Raw genomic sequence first — 17,169 nt, forward strand, 5'->3', positions numbered from 1 at the left:
CGCAAAATAAAACTTCCACTTTTATATTTAACATCCAAAATAAATACTGAATTATATAAGTATGTTGTTTTGTCTGTATTCAATATCCTCCAGCAACATTATTTCGTTCATCTTAAAATTTAGCACTTCGTTATATTTATGTTTGGTCGTTTCCGGCTTTCAATTTAGTGTGATTTTGTTGATTTCCGATAAAAATAAAACGTGTTTCACGGTGAAGGTAGGCTGGATTTGGTTTAAATATTTCGCTTATTGGTTGATTTTCTGTGTAGAAATACTATTTAGTTGTAACTTGTTGGTAATGGGTGCGTACAAGAGTAATCCGCGTATTTCAAAGGAGGTGTTTAACTGTAAATAAGGGGTTTACATTTACAAATAGGGAATGTATTGTAACAAGGAGTAATGCAACGAACCAGACCGAGATCTGAACCCGGGGCCCCTGAATCTCTAGTCAGGTGCTCTACCAACTGATCTATCTGGCCACCAGCAATCGAAACCGGCTGACCACTACATTCCCTCCTCCTTAAAATTCTTCACACTTGAAGACATCAACCCAGGGTCTTTATCCCCTGGCTGGCATTTTCACCTGTCAGTTGCAGGGGCTGGTATACGGCACCAAATGTAAAAAGAAGGGAGAAAATGCAACGGACCTGACCGGGATTCGAACCCGGGCCCCCTGAATCTCTAATCAGGTGCTCTACCAACTGAGCTATCTAACCACCAGCGATCAATCCTGGCAGACCACTACATTCCTCCCTCTTAACTTGTTTTTTCCCTCGAAGACATACAACCCAGATTCTTTTGCCCCAGGCAGGATTTTCACCTGCAAGTCTAGGGGTGGTCATGGCACCAAATGTAACAGGAAAGGAAAAAATGCAACAGATCATACTGGGATCCAAACCCAGGCCCCCTGAATCTCTAGTCAGGTGCTATACCAACTGAGCTATCTGGCCACCAGCAATTGAACCTGGCTGACCGCTACATTCCTGCCTCTCTACATGTCTTCACACCTGAAGACATCAACCCAGGGTCTTTATCCCCTGGCAAACATTTTCACCTGTCAGTTTCAGGGGCTGGTCTATATTGCACCAAATGTAACAAGAAGGGAGAAAATGCAATGGAATTAAAACCCACGCCCCCCTGAATCTCTAGTCAGGTGCTTTACCAACTGAGCTAACTGGCCACCAGCGATCAAATCTGGCTGACCACTATACATGTATTGTATTTAAAACTTATGATGGAGAAGTGGAGAATCATGAAATCAATGTAAAATCCGTAAAACACTAATTCAATAATATACAATAGATTAATCCACAGGGTCTTAGTATATAATATGTCTTATGGCATGATTGTTTTTAAGGGTGGAGCAAAAAGTATTGGCATTAGAATCTATATCCATAAAAATATCACCTAAAGCATCCTAACTTTAGACATTCATTGAATGCGGGTCATATAACGCATTTGATGTAAACAGTGTATTGTGACATCATATTTAGCGTCTGTCTTCAGCAAATTCACAAACATAGGAGACATGGTACAATATACATTTATTGCATGATTGTGAGGGAGGTATGAAGATTTATTCACCCAAGAAAAATCACATTTCCCGAGGGCAAATCTTCATATCTCCCAAACATTCATGCAATAAATTGTTTATTATACCGAAACAAAGCAAGACTACAAAAGTGCGTTTGAAACTTAAGTCCGCTCATCTACATTGTATGTAGCTGGGATCGTCCTAACGGTAACATCGCGCCGTTAACGTATTACGGTAGAAGGTACAAACAACGAAATACAGTGATATGTTAACCAGTTTTTAGCTCACCTGAACCGAAGGTTCAAGTGAGCTATTCTGATCACATTTTGTCCGGCGTTCGTCTGTCTGTCTGTCCGTCTGTCTGTCCGTCTGTCCATAAACTTTTCACATTTTCGACTTCTTCTCCAGAACCACTGGGCCAATTTCAACCTAACTTGGCCAAAAGCATCCTTGGGTGAAGGACTTTCAAGTTTGTTCAAATGAAGGGCCATGTCCCTTTCAAAGGGGAGATAATCACAAAAATGCAAAAATAGGGTGGGGTCATTTAAAAATCTTCTTCTCAAGAACCACTGAGTCAGAAAAGCTGATTTTTACATGAAAACTTCCTGACATAGTGCAGATTCAAGTTTGTTCAAATCATGGCCCCCGGGGATAGGATGGGGCCACAAGGGGGGATCAAAGTTTTGCACACAAATATATAGGGAAAAACTTTAAAAATCTTCTTCTCAAGAACCACTAAGCCAGAAAAGCTGAGATTTACATGAAAGCTTCCTGACATAATGCAGATTCAAGTTTGTTCAAATCATGGCCCCCGGGGGTTGGATGGGGCCACAATAGGGGATCAAAGTTTTACATACAAATATATAGGAAAAATCTTTAAAAATCTTCTTCTCAAGAACCACTGAGCCAGAAAAACTGATTTTTACGTGAAAACTTTCTGACATAGTGCAGATTCAAGTTTGTTCTAATCATGGCCCCCGGGGATAAGATGGGGCCCCAAGGGGGGATCAAAGTTTTACACACAAATATATAGGGAAAATCTTTAAAAATCTTCTTCTCAAGAATAGCAAAGCTGTGATTAATCATATTTATATGGAAGCATCTTCAGGTAGTGTAAATTCAAGTTTGTTCAAGTCATTCCCCCAGGGGGTAGGGAGGGGCCACAATAGGGGTTCAAAGTTTGACATTGAAATATTTAAAAAAATATATGTTCAAAAATCTTCATCTCAAGAAGAGCATAGTAATGATTAGTCATTTTAATGTAAAAGCATTATCAGGTAGTGCAGATTAAAATTTGTGGAATTCATGGTCCCCTGGCGAAGGTTGGGGCCACATAGATGTTGTTTTTTTTTTTACATGGGAATATATAAGGAGGAGTGTGTAAGAAATTTTACATGGGAATATATAGGAAAAATGTAGATAAATTTTAAATTTTTTCTGCTCTTGTTAATTTTGCATCCAAATAAATCTAGTGATATAATTTCATTTTTGTCTTCATTTATAAATTAAGAGGAAGAAAACTTGCCGTCGATTCCTTTTGAACAACTTGGTGAATATCATTAATCTTGGCACCAAAAATCTTTGACTGAAGGGCATTCAATTATTATAATTACACACTTAATGCACATATTTACAACGTGTATGACCCCCTATTGATTTTCTGGTCACACCTGCCATGTTGGGTTTAAAACATAAACACTCTTTTCTCAGGTGAGCGATGTGGCCCATGGGCCTCTTGTTGTATTTCCATTCTCCTTGAATGCTGATTTACTTACTTGTTTTTGGGGATCAACCAAAACCATGCGATTCAACTGTGTATCAGAGACCCGCATATTTTGTGCCTTTCGAACTATGAAAGTAGAATGACTCGGACTTATTGTGACGTCACAATACACATCATCTACCTTGACATTAAATTTATGGAAAATGTATGAGGCTGCCCATGGGATAAATATGATAGGGAGATATGATGTTTGAGAGGGAGATATGAAGTTTTGTCATCCCTGGCAAGTGACCGTCTAGACCAATCAGATTACGCGTTGCATAGAATTCTCATACTGAGGTATAATAATCATGATAATAGCGTTAATCGAGGAGTGATTACCAACTGATTAAGAAAATAAGATTTACATGCTTTTACGGATTTTATGCAACATCTCAGAACGATGTGAACTTGGCTATACAAGATTCAAAATGGAGAAATACATGTCCATGAGCTTGCATTCGAATCCATGCCATGTTGACCAAAATTTTCAAGTTCCAAAGGCATTGTTTAATTTTTCATTAGTTTTATATATTTTCTTTTACACAGGTATATATGTGTTACCTAGGGAGAGCTTTGCTCTTGCGGCCCTTCAGGGCATTGAGAGGGTTTCATCCTCTCTTACGACCCAGTTGCTTGTAAATTGTTAATGAAATAATTTCCTTTCCCCCAGAACATGACAAGGAAAAGAACTCAAGTTCAAGATGGGAATACCACTGACTTTAAAAAAGTAAAACTTGAATCCAGTTCTCAAGAGACAACCAAACATAATGGATTTAAGAACAAGAAAAGGAAGAAAAAGAAAGATTGTGCTGAGGATTCACACGCTGGGAAACTCTCAGAAGAAAAGATAAGCCCCCACAAAAGTGATACATATGGTAAGGAAAACAAGGGAAACCTGAAGGCGAAGTCCCCATTAGAGGAGAAAGGAAAGAAAAGGAAGTTTGATGAATCAAGAGACAGAGGACAAGCAGACATTCAGGAAGATAAGAAACCTGACGGTGAAAAAAGCAGCTCAGAGTCAAAGAAAACAGGCAAAAAATTAAACAAATGGCAGAGACACAAGATGAAGAAAGCCAAAGTGAAGAGTGGTAAGGAAAAGACAGAACGGCACAGTAAACAAACTACTAAAGAACACAACAGCGCCAAAGTAGTCATAAAGGTTAACCCTGGTGATGTGTCATCAAACTGGAACAACCTGCAACAGGTGAGATAGTCACATGTCTGCATGAATAGTACCTGTATATAGCTTTAAGTATCCGCTTATTTTCATTTAATGGAAGAAATATCTGATAATGATATTGTTCTTTAAATCTTTCTAAAGTGATGAAAATTTCTATACAGTAAAACACAGCTACAGCGAAGACATTTATAATGAATTCACGCTTACATTCCCTGTAGTTTAAAATAAAGTATGAACATATTGGATATAACAAATTACTTTTATTCATATCTAGTGATCAGTTACTCCAAACATTACTCTGTTAAACACCACTCTGATTCTATGCACAATAGAGGTGAAATGATGCATCCTGATGCGGTCAAATCGCGATGTAGTGGTCTCGATTCGATGTTCAATTTATTCGGGGTCTGTTTCGGTTCGATACGGTTCTAAAATCATAGCACACATTGCTTTTGATAACACGGTTTCTGATTAGGCAATGGAATTGAAAATTGCCCAATCAACTTATGAGTAAACTTTGCTGTATCAAAATGGATGCAGTCGAGTTGAAAAATGCACCCCCAATGTATAAATCCTGGGTATGGCGACATTTCGGCTTTAGGACAAGTGATAAGAGTGTTGCTTTATGTTAAATGTTTTTACATTATGTAGAATTTATTTGCAGAGAGCAATAAATACAGTGAAACATAAAAAATCTTAGCATTATAAAGAATTTGTATCGAATCAATAAATCGTCAAATCGAGACTAACGTATCGAAAATCGAATTGAGAAGGTACTGTATCGTTTCACCCTTAATGCACAAGTACTCTGAAGTTGATATTAGAAATATGCTGGAGTTCCTCATTGACAATATCTTCGTAGTCTTTGGTGGTGATCAGGTCTTCCAACAGTCTGTTGGAATTCCCATGGGCATGAATTGTGCTCCCTTGTTACCTGACCTGTTAAAAATTTCTAGCTGTGGCCTTCAACTCAATGACATTTTACCTATTAACAATACTCATTTTCATTCATGTGTGGATTTGATATATCCCAGTGATTTCAAAATAAAAGACACCACAGAGTCTTCCACAACTGCTGAACATAGATGCTAACGATAAACTAACAAAATAAACTATATGACAATTTGGATGATTTCAGCTTCTCCGTCACCAACTGTCCATATTTATGTAGCAATATTCCATTATCACCTGCATATGGTGTTAATGTCTCTCAACTGATTTGATAAGAGCTTGTTCTGTCTATGATCAGTTAAACCAAATTCAGTTTTTAAATTCAGGCAGGCTACTGCCTACTTCGTAAATTCAATGGTTGTTATAATAATCTAGTTTGCCAATACAGCCTGTCATTGGGTAATTCAAAAATGCTGTCTGACGTTTCATACCAATTGTTAAGCTGTTCTTTACACACTGATTTTGACTACGGATCTCTCCATTTACCTGATCAAGATATAGGGCTTACGGCCAATGTGACAGGTCAACAGGGGATGCTTACTCCTCCTAGGTACTTGATCCCACCTCTGGTATATCCAAGCGTCCATGTTTGCCCAACTCTTAATTTTGTATTCTTTATAGAAGTTATGAGATTAATCACTGTTCATTATCTTCACTATTTCTTTCATAATGACTGAAATTGTTCATCCTCAGCACTCCGCTATAAGTGTGTGTTGCTGTATATCTAGAAAATCTGTGAACCATCATTGAATTCTTGTCTTCTGGTTAACAATAGTTTTAATATGTGTACTGTATCTTGTTTAAGGAAAAATCTTTCACAATTCCGTGAAAGCATCATACACCTACAATAAGTCATTCTTTGTTAACAGTTTAATATCACACTTGTTTTTACAGGAACTGGGACTTCAGACAAAGAAGAAGAAAGTTAAACATGAAAATTTAGTTACAAAAGAAGCCACAAAGGAAGAAAAGTTAGTTAAAGTATATACACTGTACTGTATTAGCACAATTTTTAGCAAGGATTTACTTTTGGTATATTAGCAAGGGTGTTGAGATTGCTAAAATTGAATATCGCTAACAATTTCGGTAATAGTTATCTTTCCTGGAATTATAAAGTCGCTAAAATTAACTCTTGCTAAATATATAAAATGTATAACCATTTTTATGGCGAAAACTGCTGAATTTGTGTCTCACTATAAATTCCACTTATACGGGACTTAAATGGTGTTGCATGTATCATTTATCATTTTTACTTTTAAAACAATTTGCATTGTGACAATGAATAAGATAGATTAAAGCAGTCTATTGATACTAATCAGGGAACCAGAAATTTGGTTTGATGATGTGGATGAGATCTTGCTAGAGAGGAAGACAACACATCAGGAAAAGTGTACCAGTTCCCACAATCCTTTGGTGAAGACTGGGTCTTATGCAGGGTGAGTACCCACAATCCTTTGCTGAAGGCTGGGTCTTATGCAGGGTTGAGTATCCATAATCCTTTGGTAAAGGATGGGTTAGGCAATAACCCACAGTCCTTTGTTGAAGGCTGGGTCTTATCCACAATCCTTTGGTGAAGGTTGGGTCTTATGCAGGGTGAGTACCCACAATCCTTTGGTGAAAGCTGGGTCTTATGCAGGGTGAGTACCCACAATCCTTTGGTGAAAGCTGGGTCTTATACAGGGTGAGTACCCACAATCCTTTGCTGGAGGATGGGTTTTATGTAGGGAGAGTACCCACAATCGTTTGGTAAAGGCTGGGTCCTATGTAGGGTTAAATACCCACAATCTTTCGGTGAAAGTTGGGTCTTATGCAGGGTAAGTGTGTCATTTTGTGTCTGATTATGACAGCATTCAGATACATAGGTCAGAGTAGGTCCACTATTACTAAGCTAGATTTATTCCACCATTCCACTCCTGTAAATTCCAAACATATCTAGATTTTTGTAAATCAAGCATACCTGGACAAAAATGTTTAAAAACTTTGATCACTGTAGATGGCTGCAGTGAAAATGCTTAGGAATATGTATGATAAGTGGAATGGTGTTGATTATATAGATATCAGTGAGTAAATTGTACGCCTAAACAGTAAATGACCCTATTGATTTGAGATCACAAGGTCAAAGGTCAATTTACTCTTAACATAGGAAGATATTGTCTCCGGAGTGTCTTGAGAAGCCTTTCTTGACAGACATCAAACTAGGTACAGTGGATCCCCCTAAGAAGTAGACGGTATTCTGACTCCTTTTCCTTTTCATCACAAGGTCATAAATCAATTCACCATGGATACCAAAAATATGTGCATTGTCTGTAAACTAGATGGAGATCAGACTTGTATTGTGGTTGCCTCCGACTGGTAGGTAATCCATACTTTTCACTATCATTCCAGACATTCTAAATTTAAAGTTGATCTTTCTAGATAATTTTTTGTTACATTAAAGCTTGACCAAGATTCTGGCTATGGACTGCGAGATGGTGGGAGTGGGAAGGGAAGGCAGAGAAAGCATGCTTGCCCGAGTGTCCATCGTGAACCAGCATGGCCACTGTGTGTACGACCAGTTTGTCAAACCAATTGAAGAAGTGGTGGACTACCGGACAAAGGTCAGCGGCATACGTAAACAGGACCTAGAGAAAGGTAAAAAGAAATGAATGCGAGAAAAGCAACAAGAAAGCCAAAAAAATGCATGAATTCTTTATTTCATGCTTTCTGTTTTCATATTTTATTTTACAATAGTTTTGTTGGATTATTATTACACAAGATAAATCAATGAATGTAAATAGCTAATTTATAGAAGATTTAACGAATGTTTTAGGGGCTTTTTCCTTCTCTGCAGAGAAAGGGTGTATATTAATTCTGATTTTCTATATTCAGGCAGAGAGTTTTCCTTGGTGCAAAAGGAAGTCAGCAGCATGATAAAGGGGAGACTACTGGTGGGACATGCCATTCATCATGATTTACAGGTTATACAGTAAAATCAAATCCTCTCTGGAGCGGAATTAATATAATTCTTAAAAAATCAATGCTGTAAATCACATTTTATTCATGGGATCATCTTTACGCGCAATTTCATGAGACTAGCGAAAAAATTAGTTCTTGGGAATAATCTCTTACATATAGAGGATTTATGCAAAAGGTAATAATACGCAAAAGTTATGTCTCCTGAATAAATTCATCATTGTATCCATACGAAAATAAGGTCTCACAAAATAAAAGTGATCTACAGATCATCTCCTCGTTCTTATTGTGATTTAACCTGTAGGCAGTAGATCTTGCCCTATATTTTATTTAACTGTCAACATGGTCAATGGATTTTCCCCCATACATATATACATGTAGATATAACACATAAAATGGGGATTTTCTCTAACATTTGTGTGTTTTCCACTGTAGTGCTTCAAACTTAATCATACACTTGTTAGCTGGCTGAAGTCTCAATGTTTACTAAGATTTGACATTTATATACCATGCAGCATTTTGTTTTATTTGGTACGTGTAGAATTGAGCAAAGTGAAGAGATAAAGGAATGTCAGTGGTTCTAAATTTTGTAATTTATAAAAGGTCATATGTGATATTTCTCAATAATAGATAGTTTCTTGACATTTCAGGTACAATTCACTCACATACTACACCAAAAATTACATTATCAAGTTGTTGTAGAGGGGGCATATTTTGATAGTTCTTGGTTGTGGCTAGTAAAACTGTTAGTAGAGTCAGCTCTGATATATTACAAAAGGTGGACATTACTTCAGTTATTCTAGCAAAGAAGAGGAGAAAAATCTTTGGAATCGGGGATCGAGTCTGGCCAGGATTCTTGCTTTACTCTAATCACTGAGCAAGCCAGACAGTTATTGCTGTGAAATTTAAACCTATTTCGAAATTATTCAAAAACTCTTCATGCATATATATGTATAGAGATGAGAATATAATTTTTGGAGGGGGGAGGGGGGTTGTCAGAAATGTCGTGTTTGATCTTAATTATATCTGATATCTGCCTGTAAGTAGAAGTATTTAAATTTGCTGAATATCATTTTGGTGATTCACCAAAATACCCAAAAGCCAAACTTAGCACCCTTCCAACCCCCCCAACCCCCACCCCAAATCAACTACATATAAAGTATATAAAATAAAAATTCCTTAAGAATTCTAATTTGTGAATAAAGTTATTAGATGACCGCATTATTTAGAAATTTTATCACTGCTTAATTTTTATACCCTGTCATTATTATGTTACTATGTAACTGTATATGTATTATGTAACTGTATATGTATTATGTAACTGTATATGTATTATGTAACTGTATCTGTATTATGTAACTGTATACATGTACTGTATTATGTTATGGCATGGTGTTTCTGGCTGTCCGTCTGTCCGGGGTCATGTTTTCCGGACTTTTTTCCATAACAGATGCATGTATGACTTTGAAATTTTGGTTACAATTTCTCCTTCAAGAAGCATAAGAGTGTGTTTGCATTTCATCTGGATTGGTCTGTCCTTGACCTACTTTAGGGTTATAAGTAGGTCAAATAGGTTTCCACACTTTTTTTTTCATTACAGATATTGCTCTGAAATTTAGTCACAGGCTTCCTATTGGAGGAATACAAGTTCAGTTTGCATTTCAGCTGGTTTGGTCTGTCATTGACCTACTTTCAGGCTAAAGATAGGTCAAACAGGTTTCCAGGCTTTTTTTCCTGCACATATTGCGCTGAAATATAGTCCAAGCCTTCCTCTTGGAGGAATACAAGTACAGTTATCATTTCAGCTGGATTGGTGCACTATGACCTACTTTAAGGGTAGAAGTAGATCAAACAGTTTTCCAGATTTTTTTTTGGTATGGTCACAGGTATTGCTCTGAAATTTTGTCACAACCTCCCTCTCACAGAAATACATAATCAGTTCACATTTCAATTTCATCGGTGCACTATGACCTACTTTTGGGCTAAAACTAGATCAAATGATTTTGCTAATTTAAAATGAATTTGTAAAAACAAAAAAAAAACAAAAAAATGGAACTTTTAAAATTATAGAAAAATAGTTTTATTTGATTATTATTGATTGGAGAGTAATCTCTCTTTTTCCAGACCAATGGCCGGTTTTCTTATAAAGTTATACCAGGATTGCAATTATAATTATCAGATTCTTCTTGTCATGTACAGTGTATGTTAACAATGCAAACCTCAATATCTACACAGCAGTAGTCAGTGTGTATACACAGTAAATGTATAATATTCCATGATTTCATTCTCTGGAAACAAACACCTACACCATACACGAGACACATTGGTAAGCTACAGGTATTCCAGTGGGTTCTCTCCCTTGGAATTAGATTGTTTTACAACTTCTGCCACATAGAATTGTTGAGAGTACGTTTTTCAAAAATTTCTTATTATCATTGCTATATACATGTATTAGCCATCCCAAGAAACAGATCAGGGAGATGTCAGGTTATTATCAAGATATAGGGCTCGCGGTGGGTGTGACCGGTCGACAGGGGATGCTTACTCCTCCTAGACATCTTATCCCACCTCTGGATTATCCAGGGGTCAGTGCTTACCCAACTCTTAATTTTGTATTCCTTATAGGAGTTATGAGATTGATCACTTGTTCGTTATCTTCACCTTTTCATCAGTGCTATAGCATGGTTCGTCCTTCAACATTCGTCAGAATTTAGATTCATCATTCGGGCAACCTAGGTACTGATCCCAGGTTGCTGGAATTGGTTTCAGGTTGCCCAAACAAAAAGGACTTTAAATGTATTGTTTTAAACTTTATTGCATTTCTATTTCAGTTTGAAACAGAATCTCATTATCTCTCTCTCCACACACATCGCTTTCACTCTCATCCACAGGGGGCTAAGCCCGTTTTGGGCCCGAACTTTGTGATACTATAAATATTTATGGTATCACAGACTGTCAGAGTTTGAGCCCAAAAACGGGCTTAGTCCCCTGTGCTCTCATCCATCTTCTTATTCTAGCTTTCATTCTGAAACTTTCCATGCTCTCTACCTATACATACTGTTCACTCCGCTCTAACATTCGTATCTTTCTCAACTTTACTCGCACTATATTTCAAATTGGCATTTTATATATGTCGATCATTTGGATTTCAATCTCTCTCTTACTTTATGTTTGTTTGTTTGTATGTCCATTGGGATAAAAAATATTCTCCTTCTTACAGATTTTAATTTGTTTCAGTCAGAATTTCAATTGTTGTTTTTGACTTTAAAGTTTTCATTGACCTTTTCCTTGGGTTTGAAATCAGTAACTTATACATTTCATTGTACAACTCTAAGTCTGAACGATGTTGAGCCTTGAGATAGCGCCGCGCTGTCCTTTTGACAGTAAGAACAAAACATTTTCTCATCTTCATAAAGAGCCATGTACGCCCCTGGGTCAACGATCTCGATGTCTTTACGATCTCCTTCATGGTTTAAACTTTTCTTAGATTGTTTAGATGTCGGTAACCCGGTTATTTTCATGGATCTCGAATGCCCACATCGTTTTTAAAACCGGATGTTTTGAACGGTTTCTTTACCCAACTGGGCGGAATGCCTACGTCGTTTAACCGGATTTCGAAATTTTGAAAGACGACTTCCGTTAGCTCACAAGACCAAACTACTAACGACGTTTCATCCTCTGGAATTTTTTTCACATTGTTTTAATTTGTATTCAATTTTTGAATATACACTGTATATAAATGACTTTGACAATCTGAACTCGTCACCAGGTTGCCATTGGCACGAACTGGGTGAACAAACAGGTCACCACAAATCATTTCAGGGTGGAAATGACGAGATGACAAGTGAGATCGTCGAACCCTGTATAATATATTGGCAATCACAAGAAATGGATGAGAGAGACGATGATTTTCGTTACTTTAATGTTTATATATTGGCAATCACAAGAAATGATTCAAAGAGACTGATTATGATAGGGATTTTGTAGGAGTTAAAATTCTACAAGGGTATGTAAACCCAACCTTGGACTATGGAATACTGCTTAAAACAATCCCACCATGTGCACTTTGATTTTTCTCAAAATATTTATCATAAAGGGCACAGCAAAAAGTCCGGACTTTGTCGTGTGCGGAATAAATGTCGCCCTGTTGATGATTGTTTTTATATTATAGGTGCTATACATTGGTCATCCTAAGAAACAGATCAGGGACACGGCCAGATACAAGTACTTCCGTCAGTTATCCAGTGGTAGGACCCCCTCCCTAAAGAAATTGTCTTCCCGAGTCCTGGGTGTCAGTGTTCAGGAAGGGGAACATAATTCTGTAAGTACATTATTATCTAATTCTGTAAGTACATTATTAACTTGTTAAGAATACTGTACCAATGTCAAAGTATCCATAGCTTTCTAGTAATGAGTTTAAGACTAAACTTTGTGCTTCAGTCTTTTGAAGAATGATTATTGATAAAATCCATGAAACTCAAAATTTAGACTTGCAGAACTGTAGTTTGTACTTATTTTAAGAGAGAAATTCAGTTTAGTATGTTTGTAAAGAAATTTAAGGGATCATTAATCTACTTTAAATTTTTTTGTTGTTGATCTACTCGTGAAGTTCATGACACAAGGATATTACCAAATGCCATTCCGAATCATTTCGGAGCATTGTCATTTGTGTTTTGTCAACCAATGAAATTGTTCTTGCAGAAATCTCACTTGATCGTTCTGAGCTTTTAAGCTTCTCCTTCATTATCGTTGCGAAAAATTAATTTTAGGATGACGTGCTTTTAAGGAATTTTTTATATATTTAAGAGAGAGAGAGAGAGAGAGAGAGAGAGAGAGAGAGAGAGAAGGTCAGAACTTTAAGGTAAAGGTATTAAAGACCATGGTAGTTTCCTGTTATGTATGGAGGGTATACTTGTACACCTCCTGGGTCTTATTGCAATTAGCACTATGGTACTGGTGACCCCACGTAGTCACTGTTGCTTATATAAGGTACCTATGCACGAATCAATATCTAGATCCCTTATATTAACCTATGATTCAGATTCTTTCTTTATTTTAATGGGGCATGGACACGATTTTGGGACAAAAAATATTTAGATATTTAATTAATAATAATAGGGTATCAGGGGCGGATCCAGGAATAGAGGTTACGGGAAGGGGGCGCCACTTTACGAGGCAGGGGGTCTGGGGGCCGCCTTGAGGCTCCTGGATTTGACAGATTTTGTAGGGCTTGCAATAAGTCTCCTATTTAAGTCATTTGTACTGTTTTCTATCATTTTTTAATAAGGTGAAATTAGTCAAATGACGCAAATTTTAAAGGTTTTTGGAAAAAATTAAGTTATCCCAATAAAGTAATAGAAGAAATCAAAAGATTTTGTCATTTATTTATCCGGAAGTGGTAGAGATTATTGCTTCTTTTATCGTTTAGTATATTTTTCTAAACAAGATACCACGATTTACCTTAAATTTGAAAATTTTAGGGGGTGGGGGTGGGCGTAAATCCGCCACTGGTTATATACTTTGTATGAGAAAATAAGACGACCGAGTTTTTTGGCGCGTAGCAAGCTCGATCCGTCAGCGTACAAAGTCTTATGATATACTTTTGTAGCGGACAGTATAAGAGGGAACTTCCTACTGCCTCACTAGAGAGCTAGCTTTTCTAGTGATGTGATAGAGTCTCTCTCTTGATCACGCAAGTTAAGCAACGGCGAGCGTGATCAGCACTTGGCTGGGTGACCGATACACGTTACACTTTCAATTTCATTTAGAAACTAACAATAATTTTATCTTTAACAATTTCTTTATTTTATTTTATTTTTTTTTTTTTTTTTTTTTTTTTTTTTTTTGTGGTTTAACTAAGATGAAAACAGAAAACACGAAAATATTGTAAAATTAACGACGTACATGTAGTAATTTGTAGCTCCGGCTTTTGTATTGATTGTGACGTAATGTTTGCGGGCCGGAATGTTTACGGGCATATATCATGTGATATATGCCTGCAAACTTTTAAAGAAGAGAGAAGAGATGAAATTGAAAGTATATAATAATATCAGAGACATATTTCTATTTCTATGATAATATGATATTATTTGATTCGTGTAAAACATAGCAACAAACCTAAATTTCGAAAACTGACGCAAAGATGTATTTGAGACATCTAAACTTTGCATTTTCAATCAAGGCACGAGCCCTGTTGCATGTAACTGTTTACATGTCACGTGACTCAACTAGCAGTTGACGGCTTGTGTGGAAAAACAATATTTTTACAACGAAAATTTTCTGTCTTATTTGTACAATATTCTTGCTCCCTAAATTGATTTGTATGTCGAAATAGTGAATGCTTGTGACCTACTTTTTATAAATCTTGTTCTCACCTCCGCACATGGTTTCCTGACTATGAATATGATAAGCGTGTTGACAAATTCTAGTTTGGGAATCGGATTTTGTGTAAATACAAAGTATGTTCTGTGTAAAAAGTATATCTAATCCACTTATTCATAAACGATCTATTTCTATAGCAAAAAACTGTCAATTTCAATCGATCGCAAATCGTGCCCCGCCTCCTTAAACATTACACGTACAGGTATCGCCATGTACAGCAACACACATGTCAAGAATAAAACCATAGAAACGTTGAAAATCGTTGTGTGATTCTTTTTTAAACCTTCATCTGTATGCTTGGCTAGCCGCTGAAGCTGAATTCAGTAGATCTATAATGTATTTTTTACTAGTTAGTACGCAGATGATATTAGTATTGTGTTGAAGAACTATAAGTTTTGGTCGCTCTAAAGAAATTGTAAGAAATATTTACGTCAAATAATAATTTTGTAAGTATAATCCCTGAAACATATTCGCTGTATCAATCTTATACTAGTAATTTGGTTTTGATAAAAAAATATAAATTGACTATGGAAGGAATAGACGACAATTTCAACGTTTTATTCTCTCATTGTACAATGCAACACAAAACTTTTAACATTTGTACAGATGTTTATTTAATATCTTATATGTATTCAGTATGACAAATAGGCTTAGTCAAATCAAGAGTGATTGGAATTTTTAGCTTGTGTTTATAAACACCTATATGTACCTGTATCTATTGAAACCTTGGGGAATACATTGTAAGTTCCTATACCTTGGTACAGGTGGTACTATGGTAATTGCAATAATAACACTTCCAAATTGTATCTGATGTGTGTTATGAAATTGCAATCCTTGTATAATTGAACTATGTAAAACTTTGAATATCACAAAATTTATCCAAGATTTCTACCTTCAATTAATTTCATTTATTATGATATGAATAATGGCAATAAAACCTTTAGCAAATGCATACATTTGTAGTTTTCTTGTATTTGTTGCTCAATGTTTTGGCTAAATTCGTAAGGCATGATATTCAATTAAATGGAAAAAAAATTTCAATTGATATATTCCAGTAGAGTTATTCAAACAATATCTTAAAATATACATTTGTATATAGATTATGTAAGCGTCGTTGGTTAACACAATTTCAGTTATTGTTCTGTTGCATGGTCCGACAAAGCATATTAATCCTCTTATATAGCTTGAAGATTACACATTGGAAATATATTTTTGGTTTACATTTTTGTATAATGGTGTATATCAAGACCTTATTCTACAACACTTAAACAACAAGTTTTGATGTCTATAGCCTTGTTAGTTGTGGTCTTAAGTATGCCCAAAGAAAGCCGTAGCATCGCTAAAGATGTTTCTTCCCCCGTACAATTCGCTCTTGCACGGATTGTGTCGTTTTGCAGTGCGCACTGTCACATGCGTGATCTGTAGAGTAGTATGCAGTCCATTATCCTGTAGTGACATGCTTAACACTTGGTCAATAATCCGGGTGTGATGTGCTTGTCTATTTATAGTGACGTAATTGTCTATTTCTAGTGGTGTACCTATCTATTTGTAGTGACGTGTTTGTCTATTGGTAGTGACGTACTTGTCTATTTGTAGTGACGTACTTGTCTATTTGTAGTGACTTTGTCTATTTGTAGTGACGCACTTGTCTATTTGTAGTGTGTCTATTTGTAGTGACGTACTAGTCTATTTGTAGTGTGTCTATTTGTAGTGACGTACTTGTCTATTTGTAGTCTGTCTATTGGTAGTGACGTACTTGTCTATTTGTAGTGACGTGTTTGTCTATTTGTAGTGACGTACTTGTCTATTTGTAGTGACGTACTTGTCTATTTGTAGTGACGGACTTGTCTATTTGTAGTGTGTCTATTTGTAGTGACGTACTTATCTATTTGTAGTGACGTGTTTGTCTATTTGTAGTGACGTACTTGTCTATTTGTAGTGATGTACTTGTCTATTTGTAGTGACGTACTTGTCTATTTGTAGAGACATGATTGTCTATTTGTAGCGATGTGCTTGATGATTTTTTATTACAATTTTATACAGATACAAGATGCACAGGCAACAATGAGACTTTACACAATGTACAGAACTCAATGGGAGAAGGAAATAAAAGAGAAATCGAAGACGGGAAAACCAAGGAATCGCAAGAAAATAGTGAGGAAGGAAAGAAAGGTTGAGAAAGAAGCAAAGCAGAATAAAACAGGGAGCGTAATACCATCTTCACTACTTGACTGAGATTAATCTTTCATCATTCATAAAAATTGAAACGGTGTGAAAATGTTATGCTACCTGTATGTATATAAACAAACCAGTTACTTGTGACATATAATATAAGTCGTCATGAAACAGAGACTCATTTTGAAAAACGTATAAAGTTTGGAGACAGTAAGCGTGTTACTGATTTTT

The 17,169-nt window shown here is 36.2% G+C and overlaps 1 protein-coding gene across 1 annotated transcript; it reads left to right on the forward strand.

Annotated features, from left to right (window-relative positions):
• The first annotated feature begins 158 nt into the window (after window positions 1–158).
• Window positions 159–17,152, forward strand: LOC130048377 (uncharacterized). Its single transcript, XM_056145029.1, has 8 exons — window positions 159–217; window positions 3,970–4,503; window positions 6,325–6,401; window positions 6,750–6,866; window positions 7,868–8,061; window positions 8,299–8,387; window positions 12,554–12,703; window positions 16,807–17,152. The coding sequence occupies exons 2-8, from the start codon at window positions 3,973–3,975 to the stop codon at window positions 16,996–16,998; spliced, it is 1,350 nt and encodes a 449-aa protein (XP_056001004.1). The 5' UTR covers window positions 159–217; window positions 3,970–3,972; the 3' UTR covers window positions 16,999–17,152.
• The last annotated feature ends 17 nt before the right edge of the window (window positions 17,153–17,169 follow it).

This window comes from Ostrea edulis, chromosome 7 (assembly GCF_947568905.1).
Source record: "Ostrea edulis chromosome 7, xbOstEdul1.1, whole genome shotgun sequence".
NCBI classification, from domain to species: Eukaryota; Metazoa; Mollusca; class Bivalvia; order Ostreida; family Ostreidae; genus Ostrea; species Ostrea edulis.